We start from the raw sequence: 14463 nt of genomic DNA, 5'->3' as shown, positions 1-14463 counted from the left end.
AGGAAAATGCAACTTATACATATTTAGAAGCACAACCTCATCACATTTGAGATATTTAGCTGAATTACAATACAAACATCTTAGTTTTGATTAGTGATTATTATAAAGACAAGCATTCTAGCTTGGCAGATTGCTAAGACAAACATAAAATAAACAATGCAGCACTCAACAAAATGAGACAGTTGGATACCAACCTGAATAAAAACTTGACCTGATTTCAAACTTCAGAATCACAACCTACCTCAATGATACTGCCTGATAATTTATGATGAAGTGTTTATGTTCTAACCATATAGATATGCATGACTATCGCAACCATGACGGTTCATCTACTGAAGAAAGTAGGGGGAGAATCTTAAATCGAATTTCTGGTTAGCAGATTACTAAAATGTGCAGGAAGAAGACATGAAGCTTTGACCTGTGAGCATAAATTCCCAAGACAGTTTGATGTGGTAGATTGCTAAGATAAACATGTAGGAAGCAATGCTATTATTAGTACATTATCAGGTAAATTCAAGATGTGAAGTTGAGCCAAGTATATTCTTTACAAAATACAAGGCAAAATATGGAAGACAAACAACTTATTACAAGAATTACATAGACAAAGATCACAATTTGTAGAAGATATATTTGACCTTGAATCAAAGAAATCACAAGAAGATCTCCAAAACCATAAGAAAGAAGATGGACTCCCAATGTCTACTTCTTGGTTCAACCCTCTTAGCATTCTCAGATTCGGAATACATCAGTTTGGAATCTCTCATCATACAAGCTCCAGTGGCCATACCTTTCGGTGTGAAAGACAGACCTCGGAATGTAGAAATTTGGCTTTTTGATGTCTTTCAAGTGCACCAAATTAGACGTTGTGTTTGCAATATCTCGACCAGTTAAGTTAGCACACCCTGACAAATCCAGGAACTCTAGGTTTGGACACCCTTCACAAATCAAATTGAGACCTTTAGCTGATAACTTGGAGAACCTAATCTCAAGCCACTCTAGGTGAGGCATTGAATTTGCAATGGCGGCAGCTTCAGATTCTCCGTCTTGTGGACAAGCATTTAGGTACTCATCAGGAACAATTCCTGTGTGTTGGGAAGGATCGAGCCAATTCATGAGATTTCTCTTGAGAACCTTAAGGTTGGGGCAATTTCTTCCAATCAGTGTCAATGACTCATGGGATATTTCATAACAATAGCTGATGTCTAGTTCCCTAAGCTTTGGACACATCAAAGCTATCCTAGAGATAGAGGCATCAGTAACATGAGGGCAGCTTCTGATTGACAACACCTCAAGATTTGGGCATCTAAAATGTAGTTACATCATATTCAAAGGAACAAAAACAAGCAAAACAAAAAAAGGTGAGGCTTCAAATTTGTACATGAAAATGAAAAAGTTATTTGAACTGCTCCCAACGAGTTTTAAGGGTGGGTATGCAATTACACATTGACAGTATAAAGTTTTTTACACTGTCAACACATCATGTATGATTCATGTATATGACTTTTACATAACATTCAACAATTAGTAACATACAATGGAGGAGAATGTGCTGACTGTGTAAAACTCATTTACACTGTCAATGCATAGCCCATTTTGTCCCCCACAACTTGTGCTATTCATAAAGCTACAAAAGATTGTTGTTCAAAATAATCAATAAAATAACATTGCTCTACATAAAGTAAGACTAAATACTTAAATGTCATATTCACAATGGAAAGTACAAATTACCGTATAACACTTTGCAACCTGAAAATAATGCAACCATGGCATGCTCAATTGAAGGTTTAAAACCCTATTCCCAGGTTTCAACAACTATTAATAACACATGGCTTATCCAAATTTCAACAATCAAATCTCAAATCAACTTAGGTCGATTAAAAGCACCAAAATTTGAGACCCAGTTCCAAATCACACAGATTCTACACTTAATGGGATATTTCACATTAACACCTGATGTCCAATTCCCTAAAATTTGGCCATCTTAAAGCTACCCTAGAGATAGAGCCATTAGTAACACGAGGACAGCTTCTGATTGAAAACACCTCACGATTTGCGCATCTAAAACGCAGTTACAGTATATTCAAACCAACAAAAAACAAAACTAGGCGAGATTTCAGATGCTGTAGATGAAGTGAAAAGGTTGAACAACTTCTCAACATTTAAGCTATTCATAAAGCTATATAAAATAGTTGTTCAGAATAATTGTTCAAATAACATTGCTCTACATAAAATAAGGCCTCAAATGTTATATAACGGTACAAACCACCATAAAAATAATGCAATGATAACCTATATCAAATTTCAAAATTAAAACCCTATTCTCAAATCTCACCAACTACTAAAAAACCATGGCATACCCAATTTCAACAATTAAATATCAAATCCACTAAAAGCACAAAAAATCGAGAACCCAATTGAAAATTACGCAATTTGTACACTTAATTAAGAAATGGGTATTGAAATTGGAAACAAAGTTTATACCTTTCCGCAACCAAAGCAATAGATCGATCAGAACAGTGTGGAACGCGGATCTCAGTGAGAAAACCATCGCTCCAATGAACAACAGATTGAAGCATGGAATCAATCCTGCGTTCGAACTCGGGGGTCCACCAGCGAGTCAACTCGGGTGGCGATTTGAAATGGGGATCAAGGTTGAAGATAGAGTGAAGAGATGGTTCCTTGAATGCGCGAAACCATGATTTGGAAAGAAGCATAGTGCCTCGCCATCGATCTTCTAAGGTGAGACGAGAAAGGATGTTGATTAAGCACTCGTGAGTTAACTCGGACCAATCTGCTATGGTGGTTCCAGACTCGGTTTGTTCTGACTCGGTTTGTTCTGACTCAGCTTCCATTTTATTTTCCTCTCTCCTTCTATTCTCTCTCACCACAAACCTAACTCACGTGTCTTCTTTATTATTTCTTTCCTAAAAACTTTATGAATTTGAAGTTGTTTGTCTTTAATGATATATTATGTGTTAAATCTCAGTCACTTATAAATAATTACTAGTAAGCAAATTCTAGTTTGTGATATATTCTTTTCTTTCTCATGGTATAAGAGTGATTTATACCAATATATATCATTTTCCTTTCATTTTTTACTTAGTTATGTATCATGTAGGGCTGGGCATGAACTGAATTGGGACGAGTTAAGACTTGTACCCTAGATCCGAAACTAACCTGATATTAAATATTGAGCGAGTCAATCTTTAAACTCAAACCTGAACCTAGACTCGATTAAATATAATGTATACTCATTTTAGATTAATCACCTACATATGATAAAAAAAAGTTATAGAATCAATGATATTTTCCACCAAAATGATGACATTACTTTGAACACATTTTGAATAGAGACACCTACAAACATGATTAGTGAGTAACCATGAGACGGGTCATGCTTGATCCGTACTCAGTCCTTAGTATTGACTACGTCTAATCTTTGAACCCAAACCTAAATATAATGAGATTCAACCTTTTTCCTATCTGATCATGATCGGGCTGTATCGAGTGAGCGAGTAGGCACTTCCTGCTCACCCTAATCTATGTGGTAATTTAGAGGAGTCTAAAACTAAGTAGAAAGTACTAATGATTTGTGTACAAAGCCTGAATAGTTTGAGTTTAAGCCCCGTGAAGAACAAATAAGTAGAGTATTAGAGAAATATTTAATGGGTTACAAATATGATTTTGAAAGCTCTTAATTAATTAGATAATTGTTCACACCTTGGATATGTATCACTCTTATGCTTATTTAATTATTGTAAATAATGTGATAATATTATTTATATAAAACTGTGTGGCCCAACTAACAAAAAAATCGGATCACATCAATGTGAAGAACTATCATTGTTGTTTATGTGCGTGGACAATCAAATTGAATAAAGTGCAGTTTAGCTTGAAAAGGTTATCAAACAAAATAAGCAGTGAAATCATTTATCTAGTGATTTAGTAAATGAGCAACATTAGTCAAATTAAGACTTTTCCAAACAAATAGTGAAAATCATTAAATCTCTAACACGATACAGTGTGATAAGATTTTATTTCTTCGTCCATTTAATTTTTCATGGTAAAAATTCAGATTGTATAGAGAACTTAAAATATTAGAAATAATAAAACCATGATAACAAAATCTCAATCAAATTATCAGAGAAAAATATAACTATTATATCTTTCCCAAGATTGATTGGTATCTAATCTTTTCTTAAATTCATTAATATCTAATTCAATCTTATGAAGATTACCATCATATTATATCTTACAAAATCTTAACTGAATCCACATATTTCTCATTCCTTCAGAAACATTATCCTATTTAAACACTGTCTACCTTCACAAATCAAATTAACAAGCTTCCTTAAGAAACATTAGCCTATTGAAACATTGTGTCTACATTTACAAATCAAATTCATATGGCTTGTCTTTCAGTTCCTTATGCCATTCTTCCTAGCCTCCAACAAAAAGATGATGATGACCTTGATGATGATAACATATCCACAATAAACCGTAGCATTTTCAGCTTACTAGACAACAAACGTTATGAACAAAAAAACATGTTCAAGAACTTAGGTGGTGCTTGGTGTGTTGGTTCATCTTATGGTTGGATTGTGCTTTTAGACAAATATGCAAAACCCATTATTCTAAACCCTTTTTCTGGTATGCAAATTCAGTTTCCATCTTTTCCTAGTGTGTTTATACACCCTGTCTCAGAAACCTATTTTATAGATATCCTGCGTAAAAGCTTTGTAGTAAAAGCTGTTTTGAATCATTCTCCTTCTCTTGATGATAAGAACTACATTCTTGCTATAATGTATGGTTGTCATTGTAAGATTGCTTTCTGTTGCAATTCTTTCAAATGGGTTGAACTCTCTGATGCTAAGTATTCTTATTGTGACATTGTGTTCAACAACAATTATCTTTATGCTTTGGCACAAGATGGTTCCATTGAAGTATGGGATGTTTGTGAACAAAATCCTAGGAAAATCTTGCATGTCAAACCAACCATGGAGATAGATGAGCAAGAAGAGAAAGAATTTCCAAGAGACTTGTTCTCAAACCAGTTATACATGGTGTTATCTGGGAGAGAGATTTTGTTGGTGAAGAGATATATTGGAAACTTTGTGAATGGAGATGGTGAAATAGTGTGTGAAGGTGATCTTTTATCAGATGAAGATACACAACCCTTGATTTGTCCTTATAGAACAAAGCACTTTAGTGTTTATGTACTTGTTAATAGGACTAAGTGGGAAAAGGTTACATCTTTACAAGATAGAGTTTTGTTTGTAGGTGCTAATGAATCTACATCAATGTGGGTTCAAGCCCTTCCTGGACGTGAAGGAAACACTATTTACTTCTCAGATGATAGATGGGAAGAGATGAATATGGATTACTCATATGGTGGACAAGATTGGGGTATTTTCAGTCTTCAAGATGGAAGTATCAAGCTCCACCTTCCTTATACAAATGTGATTAAACCACCACCTATTTGGGTGGTTCCAACCCCATAAAGATAACAAGATTTTTAGATCCTATTAGATTTTATCATTTTGCTTGAACATTATGTATCATTGTAGGAGTTATCATTTGGCAACAGAATATGAATTGTTATGTTTAATTACTTTGAATCATACATTTTCTAAGACTTCAATAAATTCCTAGTCTTTACCTTATGTATTATGACTGTCCACTAGTCTATCACAAAAGACTTATCAGTTATCATTGATGTTTGATCTTCTCATGAAACTCATTTGGAGAACTACCATAAACTCTCCCTAAAGTCCCAAACAAATAAATATGATGTGCTAGTAAGAAAGGGTCATTGTTACACTTTGGGTATTATCACTAGAGATATAAGTATATAACTCCATGCAAAACCACCAAGTACAAACTAATGGCAATCACAAAAGTTGTGGAAGCTTCAATAGAAAATAACTGATCTTTATTAAATTATCAAATTCAATAAGCATATAAACTTATTTTCAGTACCTAAGCATATTATCAACTATCAATCATCACTTTCTAGAATTCATAATTTCATCTCAAATCACACAATAATCAGTCACAATAACATAGAACTTCCAATGTAATTGAATACTTTAAGCACTTATTCTCAACCAAACTGCCATGACATAAATGATGTAAATCACAAAATGACCAAAGTAGTGTCAATAACAACAAGACATAAGAATACAACTAAAGTAGTTTTCATGAAATCTCCTCAAGAGTCACAACAAACAGCATAGAAAATAAACAATGGAAATGTAAACAAACATTGCAGGTGCTAGTATTGTGGTGCTGGTGCATAGAGAGGACGCCTAGCTTCATCGAAATACTGATCACGATCCACAAAGACAATAGAATAGAGGGCATAAATTATTCCAGGAATATATCCTAATATAGTAAGCAACAAGCAAATGATGAATTCAACCTGCAACAAAAAAATCAATCAATATCTCAGTCAAATTGTAACAAACAGTATCACATTTAATCTCATCCCATCACTAAAGATCATTTCATGTGTCATATTAAATCTTTATTTATGAATTGGTACAAGAATTACTTTATTCTCCATATCTTAGTAACTTTGTCCCTTCTAGCCAAAAACTCATTTTTTTCACAACCCAAATACAAAGTCAACCCCCATATGTAGATCCGACTTAGAAAACAATCACAAAGAGAAAAAAAAACAGATTTTGAGTATAAAAAACATGAACATGTAAAATGTTGATATGAGAGAATAATGGATCAGATCCAAAGAGAATGATGATGGAAGCATAAAGAGACTTACAGTGCAGCAACCATGGCGGAGACAAACTCCTAAAGGAGGTAGAAAGACAGCGATCAAGATCTCACAGCATAACTCACACTTGTTCGGCATTTTTCACTTTCTGTGTTGCTTTCTAATCTTCACAGTTTTGTGTGGATGGTGATGAATGATAATGAAAACTTCAACTATAACCAACTCTTATAGTACGACATAGCACGTTTTCATGTTTTACCATTAAAATATCATTAAATTTGTTTATAAACATTGAGATATGGCACAACCAATCAAATGTCATCGTTTCATTCAAATTATATTTTTTTAAGGACAATAGAATCCTTATAATCATGGGAAACCACTTATTTGGACGTGCCATGTGATAACCAGCTTTTTTATGAAAAATAATTTAAATTTATTATTATCTTTCACTTAACAATAATCATGATCCGATAAAGTCGCTATTTTTGGAAACACAACTTTATACATTTTCAGCTACTTTTTCAAAGATGTAATATTCATACACGTATAAAGATTTTGAGAGAAAATAGCCGATAATGTAAGAGTTTTTTATATTATCATTGTATCATATATTATTCATTTTTAATTATTATTAGTTCTTAAATAAAGTAATACAAATAAATTATGGATGATATATTAATGATGTATAAATCTTTATGCTATCAATATATAAATATTAGACACAAATATTTATATAATGTAATGATGGGGAACACTTAATTGGACGTACTTTATGAAAAATGATTTAAATTTATTATTATCTTTCACTTAACAATAATGATGGTCCATGGAGGATATTTGTCAACTCGAACTTATCATTTTTGGGTATCTTTTCGAATATCAATAAGTTACTAGATTTATTTGATAAGATTATTTTTCAACAATGTAAACGTGTAACTTTCTCACTCTCTCAATAAGCTACTGAACTTGTTTGGTTAGCAAAAGGTTGAAATGAGTTTGTAAAGTTTGAAATCTTGAAGTAGTGTTTAAAAAATGGTGGTACTTTCTAAGAATTTGCTTAACAATTACATCCTTCAACATTTTAAAAATTACATTAATTACCTCCATAATTCCATATTATATTTTTTTAATGATGTGTAATACCAATAATCTTATAATACTATAAGTTTATACAACTTAATTACATTTTTGAAAAAAATATTCAAAATCGATAAAAATTGAAATAAAACAAACAAATAATTAAAATATTGTATGTCCAATTATAAAAAATATATTAAAATAAAGGATTGAAAAATTAATTTCAAATATCTATATATTTAGTTACTTCAATTAATAATTATTTAATTGATAAATAATTGAATAAGTAATAAATATTGTATATACTTAAATTTCAACTAGTTTTAAAGCTAATTTTATCAAACAATTGTGTTATTTAACAAGATACCTACATAATTACAAGTTTTGAGGTACTTTCACATATACAAATTACAAGCTCATAATACCCAAATAAAAATTGAAAGAAACCAGTAAATTTAAAAAAGAAGAAGCTTGTAACATTTAAAAACTAAAGAACCATTAATATTTCATTTAAAAAATTTATCCTTCAAAATATTTAAAAATTACATTAGTTATCTATAACTACAAGTTACAAACTTAGAGATTGAAGATAGTTTAGGATGATAACTATAACGCTTGCTTGAAGGTTGTAACTTCTAACTTTTGAAAAAAGGGTCAACGTTATTGGTGTATAAGGAAAGGAGGTCATGGTTTCCATCTTGCAAAATTGATGAATTTTATTGTAATGTAGAAAATAATAAGAAAACATTTGTTAGTGTTTATGTCTTTAAAAATAGTTAATTGGGAACATAAGTAGTAGATATTGAAAGAAGTGGTAAAAGTACGACCAAGCATTCAATATTATTGGTGTGTATAAGTGAGTGACCGTTTATTTATGTTGATGAATTTTATTATAGGTATGAAAAAACAATAGAGTTTATCTGCAGTGGCTGTAATAATTATGTTAAAGGGTTCATTAATTTCTATCATGTGAGATTAGTAAATATGAACATTAATAGTAGATATTGAAAGAAATTGTAGCACTAAGTTTTACCCAAAAAAACGACTAGTAAATTGTTGCATAACTAGGTGATGATTTATTGATCATGAAAAATTGATGAATTTTATGTCTCGAAAGATGGTTAAATATTAAGCGAAGTAGTAACTATTGAAATAAATGATAATGATGAAGCTTGCCTACAATGTTCTTAAGATTTTAATTTTTACAAAATAATACTCTATAAAGGTATCTCAATATAGTTATGTATGGACGATAATGTCCCTCAAAGATTGGGAAGTTCTATTTATATCTAGTGCATTCAGCTTGAAGGTTTTTCAATGACAAAAGTTCCTTCTAAATGAAGAAGTAATCCCCATTCTCATATTTTCACCACTTTTTTTCTATCACAACACGGTTTACAAAATACATATATTGTTTTCTTTAATCTATTCTTTTTCTTTCCTTCCACTATTTTGTCAATCACTTCTTTACTTCTCAAATCTTTATTCTATACACCTTCTTACATATAAAAAACTGGTGTAAGACAAAAAAAATCAATTTTGGGTGTTATTATATTTGTATGTTTAAGGAAAGTCAAATGTTTGATAAAAACAATTAAATGAATACATTATTAAATGGTCATTTTATACATGATATAAAGGAATAAAAAAAGAACAAGTTTTATGGGGATTTGAAAAAACCAGATTATTTGTATAGAGAGGACTCTACACATTTATTAAAAACTCTTCATTAATGATCCTTGTTTTTTTTCTTTACTATCTTCATTCCTAATAATTGTTTTATGGATTTAAGATTTTTGCACTATCTTCATTTCTTAACATACTCATGGTATTAACTCTTAAAAATGTAATATGAATGAATGTTGGATGATAATATTTTAATGTTATAGTTCACATACTAAGAAATGTAAATTAAGAATGGCAACATACACGAATAGATATGAGTAGTGCTTTTTCATTCTCAAACCCAAAATATTTATTGGTACTTATGCGCGTGATGGTATTTGCGAGTACCCAATAAATTTTTAATTTTAATTATATATTTTTAATAATTAATATGTAAAATTAGTTATTACATGAATAATATGATATTTATATGATAAATTTATGATCATAGTCAAATATATATAATTTATTATGAAATAATAATAAAGTATATGATATATAATATTAAAATAATAAAAAAAATATAATATATAAAAAATTAATTAAAAACTAAATTTTATAAATTTGCGGGGTACCCACAAGACAAGTATCATAAAACCTGCTCTCATCCGTAAGTTACTATTGCAGGTACCCGTTATGGGTATTTCCTTGGTACCCACAGATCAGTTTTTTTGTCATCCCTGATGAAAATATATTATATATATGTATTATATTATGTTATATTTACATACAATTTATTTTATTTCTCTATAACAATTATAGTCCTTCATTTTGATTGATTATTTCTTTTCTTAATTAGACAATGATAAAGTAATTAGTGATAAATCTATGATCTAAAGTTACAGTGTACGTGTACGATATAGGTTAAAAATTAAAATAATAAATATCTCATGTTCTAAAGAGTTGAAATTATTAATGTCAAAATTAAAATATTTAAATATATTTAATCAAATAAATTACATATTTCATAATTAATCTCTATATACTTTTATATTTTAAAATCATTAAATGATCAATTTATTATCAACGTTGTTGAACACTTCTGACTAAATATAAGTCACTAAATAGTTATTTATTCATACATCTCTCATTCAATTATAAAACTCAACTTTTATAGATAAAGATTTTAATATATCTAGCATGTCCCTTAAAGTAATAAATCTATATGACTTAAAAAAAATTAATATGCATGTATTAATAACCTTATAAAATCGTAATTTTAGAATAGAGGGGGGAGTCTACACATTTATCAAGGACCCTTCATTAACGATCCTTGTTTTTTAATTATTATCTTCCTTCCTAATAATTGTTTTATGGATTTAAGATTTTTGCACTATCTTCATTTCTTAATAAGATTCTTAAAAAGTAATACAAATGAATATTAGATAATATATTTACTGTATAATTTTTTTATACAAAGTTACCGATAATGCATAAATAATAATTTTTTATAAGGTTATAGTCCACATATTAAGAAATGTAGTTGAATATATTTATTTCTATTACATTATGTTACACTTCCCTACTCTTGATTTTATTTCTTTATAATAATTATAGTCATTATTATCTTTTTTGTTAATTAGACTATGATAAAGTAATAAATAACTGCTAACCATACATATTAACAATTTCATCCTTAGACTTTGATAGAAACAACCAATGTGGTGTTAATGATTCTTATTAGTAATCTTGACTTTTTTAATTGGTGCATGAATCAAAGTATTGGCCATTTTATGTTAAAAAATACAACTTTTACTTTTTAGAGTGTTATATACACCATCTTTTTAATAGTTAATGTATCATTTACTACTTATTGATATTACAATGACAATACATTAAATATAAATGATAGATGATATAATAATAATAGATAAAATTCTTACGATATTAATGTATACACTTTTCCTCCCGGCTTAATGCATTTGACCTAACATTAAGTATAATTTTTTTTATGAAAGATGTGGTATATTCATTGACTTGGGAATATTATAATCATGCATCATTTCTTCATCAACATATATTGTTTGTTTTTTATTAATATTTTGTCTAACTTTTAGTTAATTCTTTTTATATGAACTATACATTTATAGTTACTGTCGTGTCTGTCAATAGGTTTTTTATTGTTTGTAGTATGTAAATTATAAATGACAAATATAATATTTTGTGTTAAATATTTATAATTTGCAGTTGAATTTACTCGATTTGTGTAATGTTCAACTTTTTTAAATATACTTTTAAAATAAGAAGGTAATGAGGTAAAATAAGAAGATAATGTTATTTGATTTTTTTTATAAAAATAAGAAAATAATGAGGGCAAAATATGGAATCACAAATTATACCATAATGAATTAATTATTTTATATTTTCCGTTTATTAAGTAGTATAGATATATAAAATATTTTTTTATAAGAGACAAATTTTACTTTAATTACATTCACGTCTCAAAACATACCGAGTACTCATAAATAATTAAATATTGATTGTGGAATATGTCTAGCGCAGACTAAAAAATTATCAATGAATTTTGTCCATCTCAATAACACATTAAAAGAAGACTCCATTCATTTCACATTAGTATTTTTCATATTCCAAAACTATTACAGTTATACGTATGATAAATAAATTTTTAAAGAACATGATTTAAAATTACTTTTAATGAATGAAGATTTAAAATTAACAAAGTTTCATTCATCTTCATATTTCAGAACTAAACTCTATATAGAGGAGCTAAACTTAGTTTTACAATTTCAAGATTTGGACAACCTTTTTCACCTTTATCCTCATTCATTGATTATACCTACCACCCATTATTATTAATTACTTTCACGTTTATTCTCCCACAAATAAATAGAATATTTTAGGCAAAATTCAATGCTCATTATTAATTCTCAGTTGTAGACATTACCTTAAAACAATTATAGAATGAAGTGAGTATTAAATAAATGATTTAATATGTTATATTAATAGTGTCAAATTATCACTATTCATACGTTAACTATTACAAGCTCTCAATCAAAAATAATATAAATCTTTGGTATATGATGTGTTGACAATATAAAAAACTTTACATTAATAATATATAAATTTTAAACTCTTAAATAAACTATTTATGATTAACTATATTGGAATTAAAACAATTTGAGTAATCTTTAAAGAGTAACAAAAATACTCGTACTAGTGTACAAGTATAAACAACGGGTAGATATGAACGATAATAATAACTTTTACGTGAGAATATGTATTATTATATTTGTAGGATGAATACTCCCATATTGATATATATATATATATATATATTTAAATATGACATGAATAATAAGTTTATGAATATTGCTAATATTCATAAATGTAAATATTTTTTAGTAACCACATATGGCAATATTTTTATCATCTCGTGGTCCATTACCATCCTTAGTTTGAATATGTTTTAATTATCACATATTTGTTACAATATTAATATTTATATAAGATTGTGTAATCTAATTAAGAAAAAATCACCTCAATATGTAAAGAAATATCATGGGAATAAATAAAAGAGTATACATTGACAATGTAAAAATTTTAATTATGACAAAAAAATGAATGGTAGATGATGTATTGACAGTGTAAAAGACTCTTATAATATTAATGCATACATCTTTTCTCTAAATAAACTAAGTTTGAGATAAGGTGATAAGTAGGGGTGAGCATGGTTCGGGTAAGACTGACCCTTATCTGATCCTAAATATTGATTGAGTCATTTTTTGAACTCGGACTCGGTCCTAAACTCGATGCTAACCCGATCATAAATGTTCAATTGGTCACACTATCATCTCGAACCTAGATCCGATTAAATATAATGCATAACTTTTTTAGATGGAGTCTTCTCAATATTATTTAATAATATGGATATGTAATTTGACATATGAAATGATATGTGTATATATTGTTAATAATGCACATATGTTGAAAAATTAGAGCATCAATTATACTTTCAATCAAAGTAATGTCATTACTCTATACATAACTGAATCATACACATACAAACAAGATGAGTGAGTAACATGAGATGACTCCGCGTAATGTTTGTCCTCTACTCAACCCTACATATTGACCCATGTCTAAATTTTAAACCTAAACCTAACCCTGACCCTAGACTTCATGTGACCCTACCTTATTTGGGTCTGATCATGATTGGACTAAGTGAGGTGAACAGGTAGGATTAGGTCCTTCTCACTTTACCGAGCAGGTCTACGGTTCGAGTACGTATAGCCCTACATATTCCTACAAATAATAATATTTATTATTTAATATGTCTCATTACTAACTAATATATTTTGAGTACTAAATACTCTATACTCGTATTAATAAAAATATTCATTCTATTATTATTATATTAATTAGTAATTAATTAGCACTAGAACGAATTTCTAAATTTCTATTAGAATAGTTTTATATTAGATAAAAAGTTACTAATATTAGTAGTCTTGTATACTAATTTAAATCAGTTATAAAAAAAAAGCTTTAATATTTGAATATAAACTATATATTATATAGACTATAATTATTATGTATATTATAATATATAATTATGTTTGTATATTAAATCGAATTATTTAATAAAATTTAATATAAAAAATAATAATAAAATTTGAAATTTAATAGAAATTAATATGGAATTTATTAATAACGTATACGAATGACTAATCGGGTATATTTTCCACATTCACGGGAGTACATTTATGTTTTTGCTTTACGAATATGATCTTTTTTGGGCATTTCTAATAATCTCGAGCTTATTCCGATTTTAGCATTTTTAATTTTTGGAATTTTAGCCCCGATTAGCAAGGGACCAGAGAAACTCTCGAGTTATGAATCAGGAATAGAACCAATGTGCGATGCTTGGTTACAATTTAGAATCCGTTATTATATGTTTGCTCTAGTTTTTGTTGTTTTTGATGTTGAAATGGTTTTTCTTTATCCTTGGGCAATGAGTATCAAATAGT

At 28.7% G+C, this 14463-nt stretch overlaps 3 protein-coding genes and 1 long non-coding RNA gene across 4 annotated transcripts; 1 reads left to right on the top strand and 3 right to left on the bottom strand.

The window, feature by feature from the left end:
* Positions 473-2915, bottom strand: LOC109346502 (F-box protein SKIP1). The gene is made up of 2 exons (XM_019586092.1): positions 2482-2915; positions 473-1303 (listed from the first exon to the last, which is right to left on the bottom strand). Exons 1-2 carry the CDS (start codon positions 2850-2852, stop codon positions 730-732), a joined length of 945 nt encoding a protein of 314 aa, XP_019441637.1. The 5' UTR covers positions 2853-2915; the 3' UTR covers positions 473-729.
* Positions 1680-2053, bottom strand: LOC109346520. Its single transcript, XR_002107530.1, has 2 exons — positions 2018-2053; positions 1680-1950 (listed from the first exon to the last, which is right to left on the bottom strand). It is a non-coding gene; the product is annotated as an uncharacterized LOC109346520 (long non-coding RNA).
* On the top strand, positions 4407-5501 carry LOC109358275. Its single transcript, XM_019602821.1, has one exon. The coding sequence runs from the start codon at positions 4407-4409 to the stop codon at positions 5499-5501; it is 1095 nt and encodes a 364-aa protein (XP_019458366.1).
* Positions 6005-6947, bottom strand: LOC109346511 (UPF0057 membrane protein At4g30660-like). Its single transcript, XM_019586104.1, has 2 exons — positions 6782-6947; positions 6005-6421 (listed from the first exon to the last, which is right to left on the bottom strand). The coding sequence occupies exons 1-2, from the start codon at positions 6869-6871 to the stop codon at positions 6275-6277; spliced, it is 237 nt and encodes a 78-aa protein (XP_019441649.1). The 5' UTR covers positions 6872-6947; the 3' UTR covers positions 6005-6274.

Source organism: Lupinus angustifolius, chromosome LG01, assembly GCF_001865875.1.
Source record: "Lupinus angustifolius cultivar Tanjil chromosome LG01, LupAngTanjil_v1.0, whole genome shotgun sequence".
Lineage (NCBI taxonomy): Eukaryota > Viridiplantae > Streptophyta > Magnoliopsida > Fabales > Fabaceae > Lupinus > Lupinus angustifolius.
The sequence above is the reverse complement of the archived record's forward strand: the minus strand, read 5'-3'. Positions and strand labels throughout refer to the sequence as shown.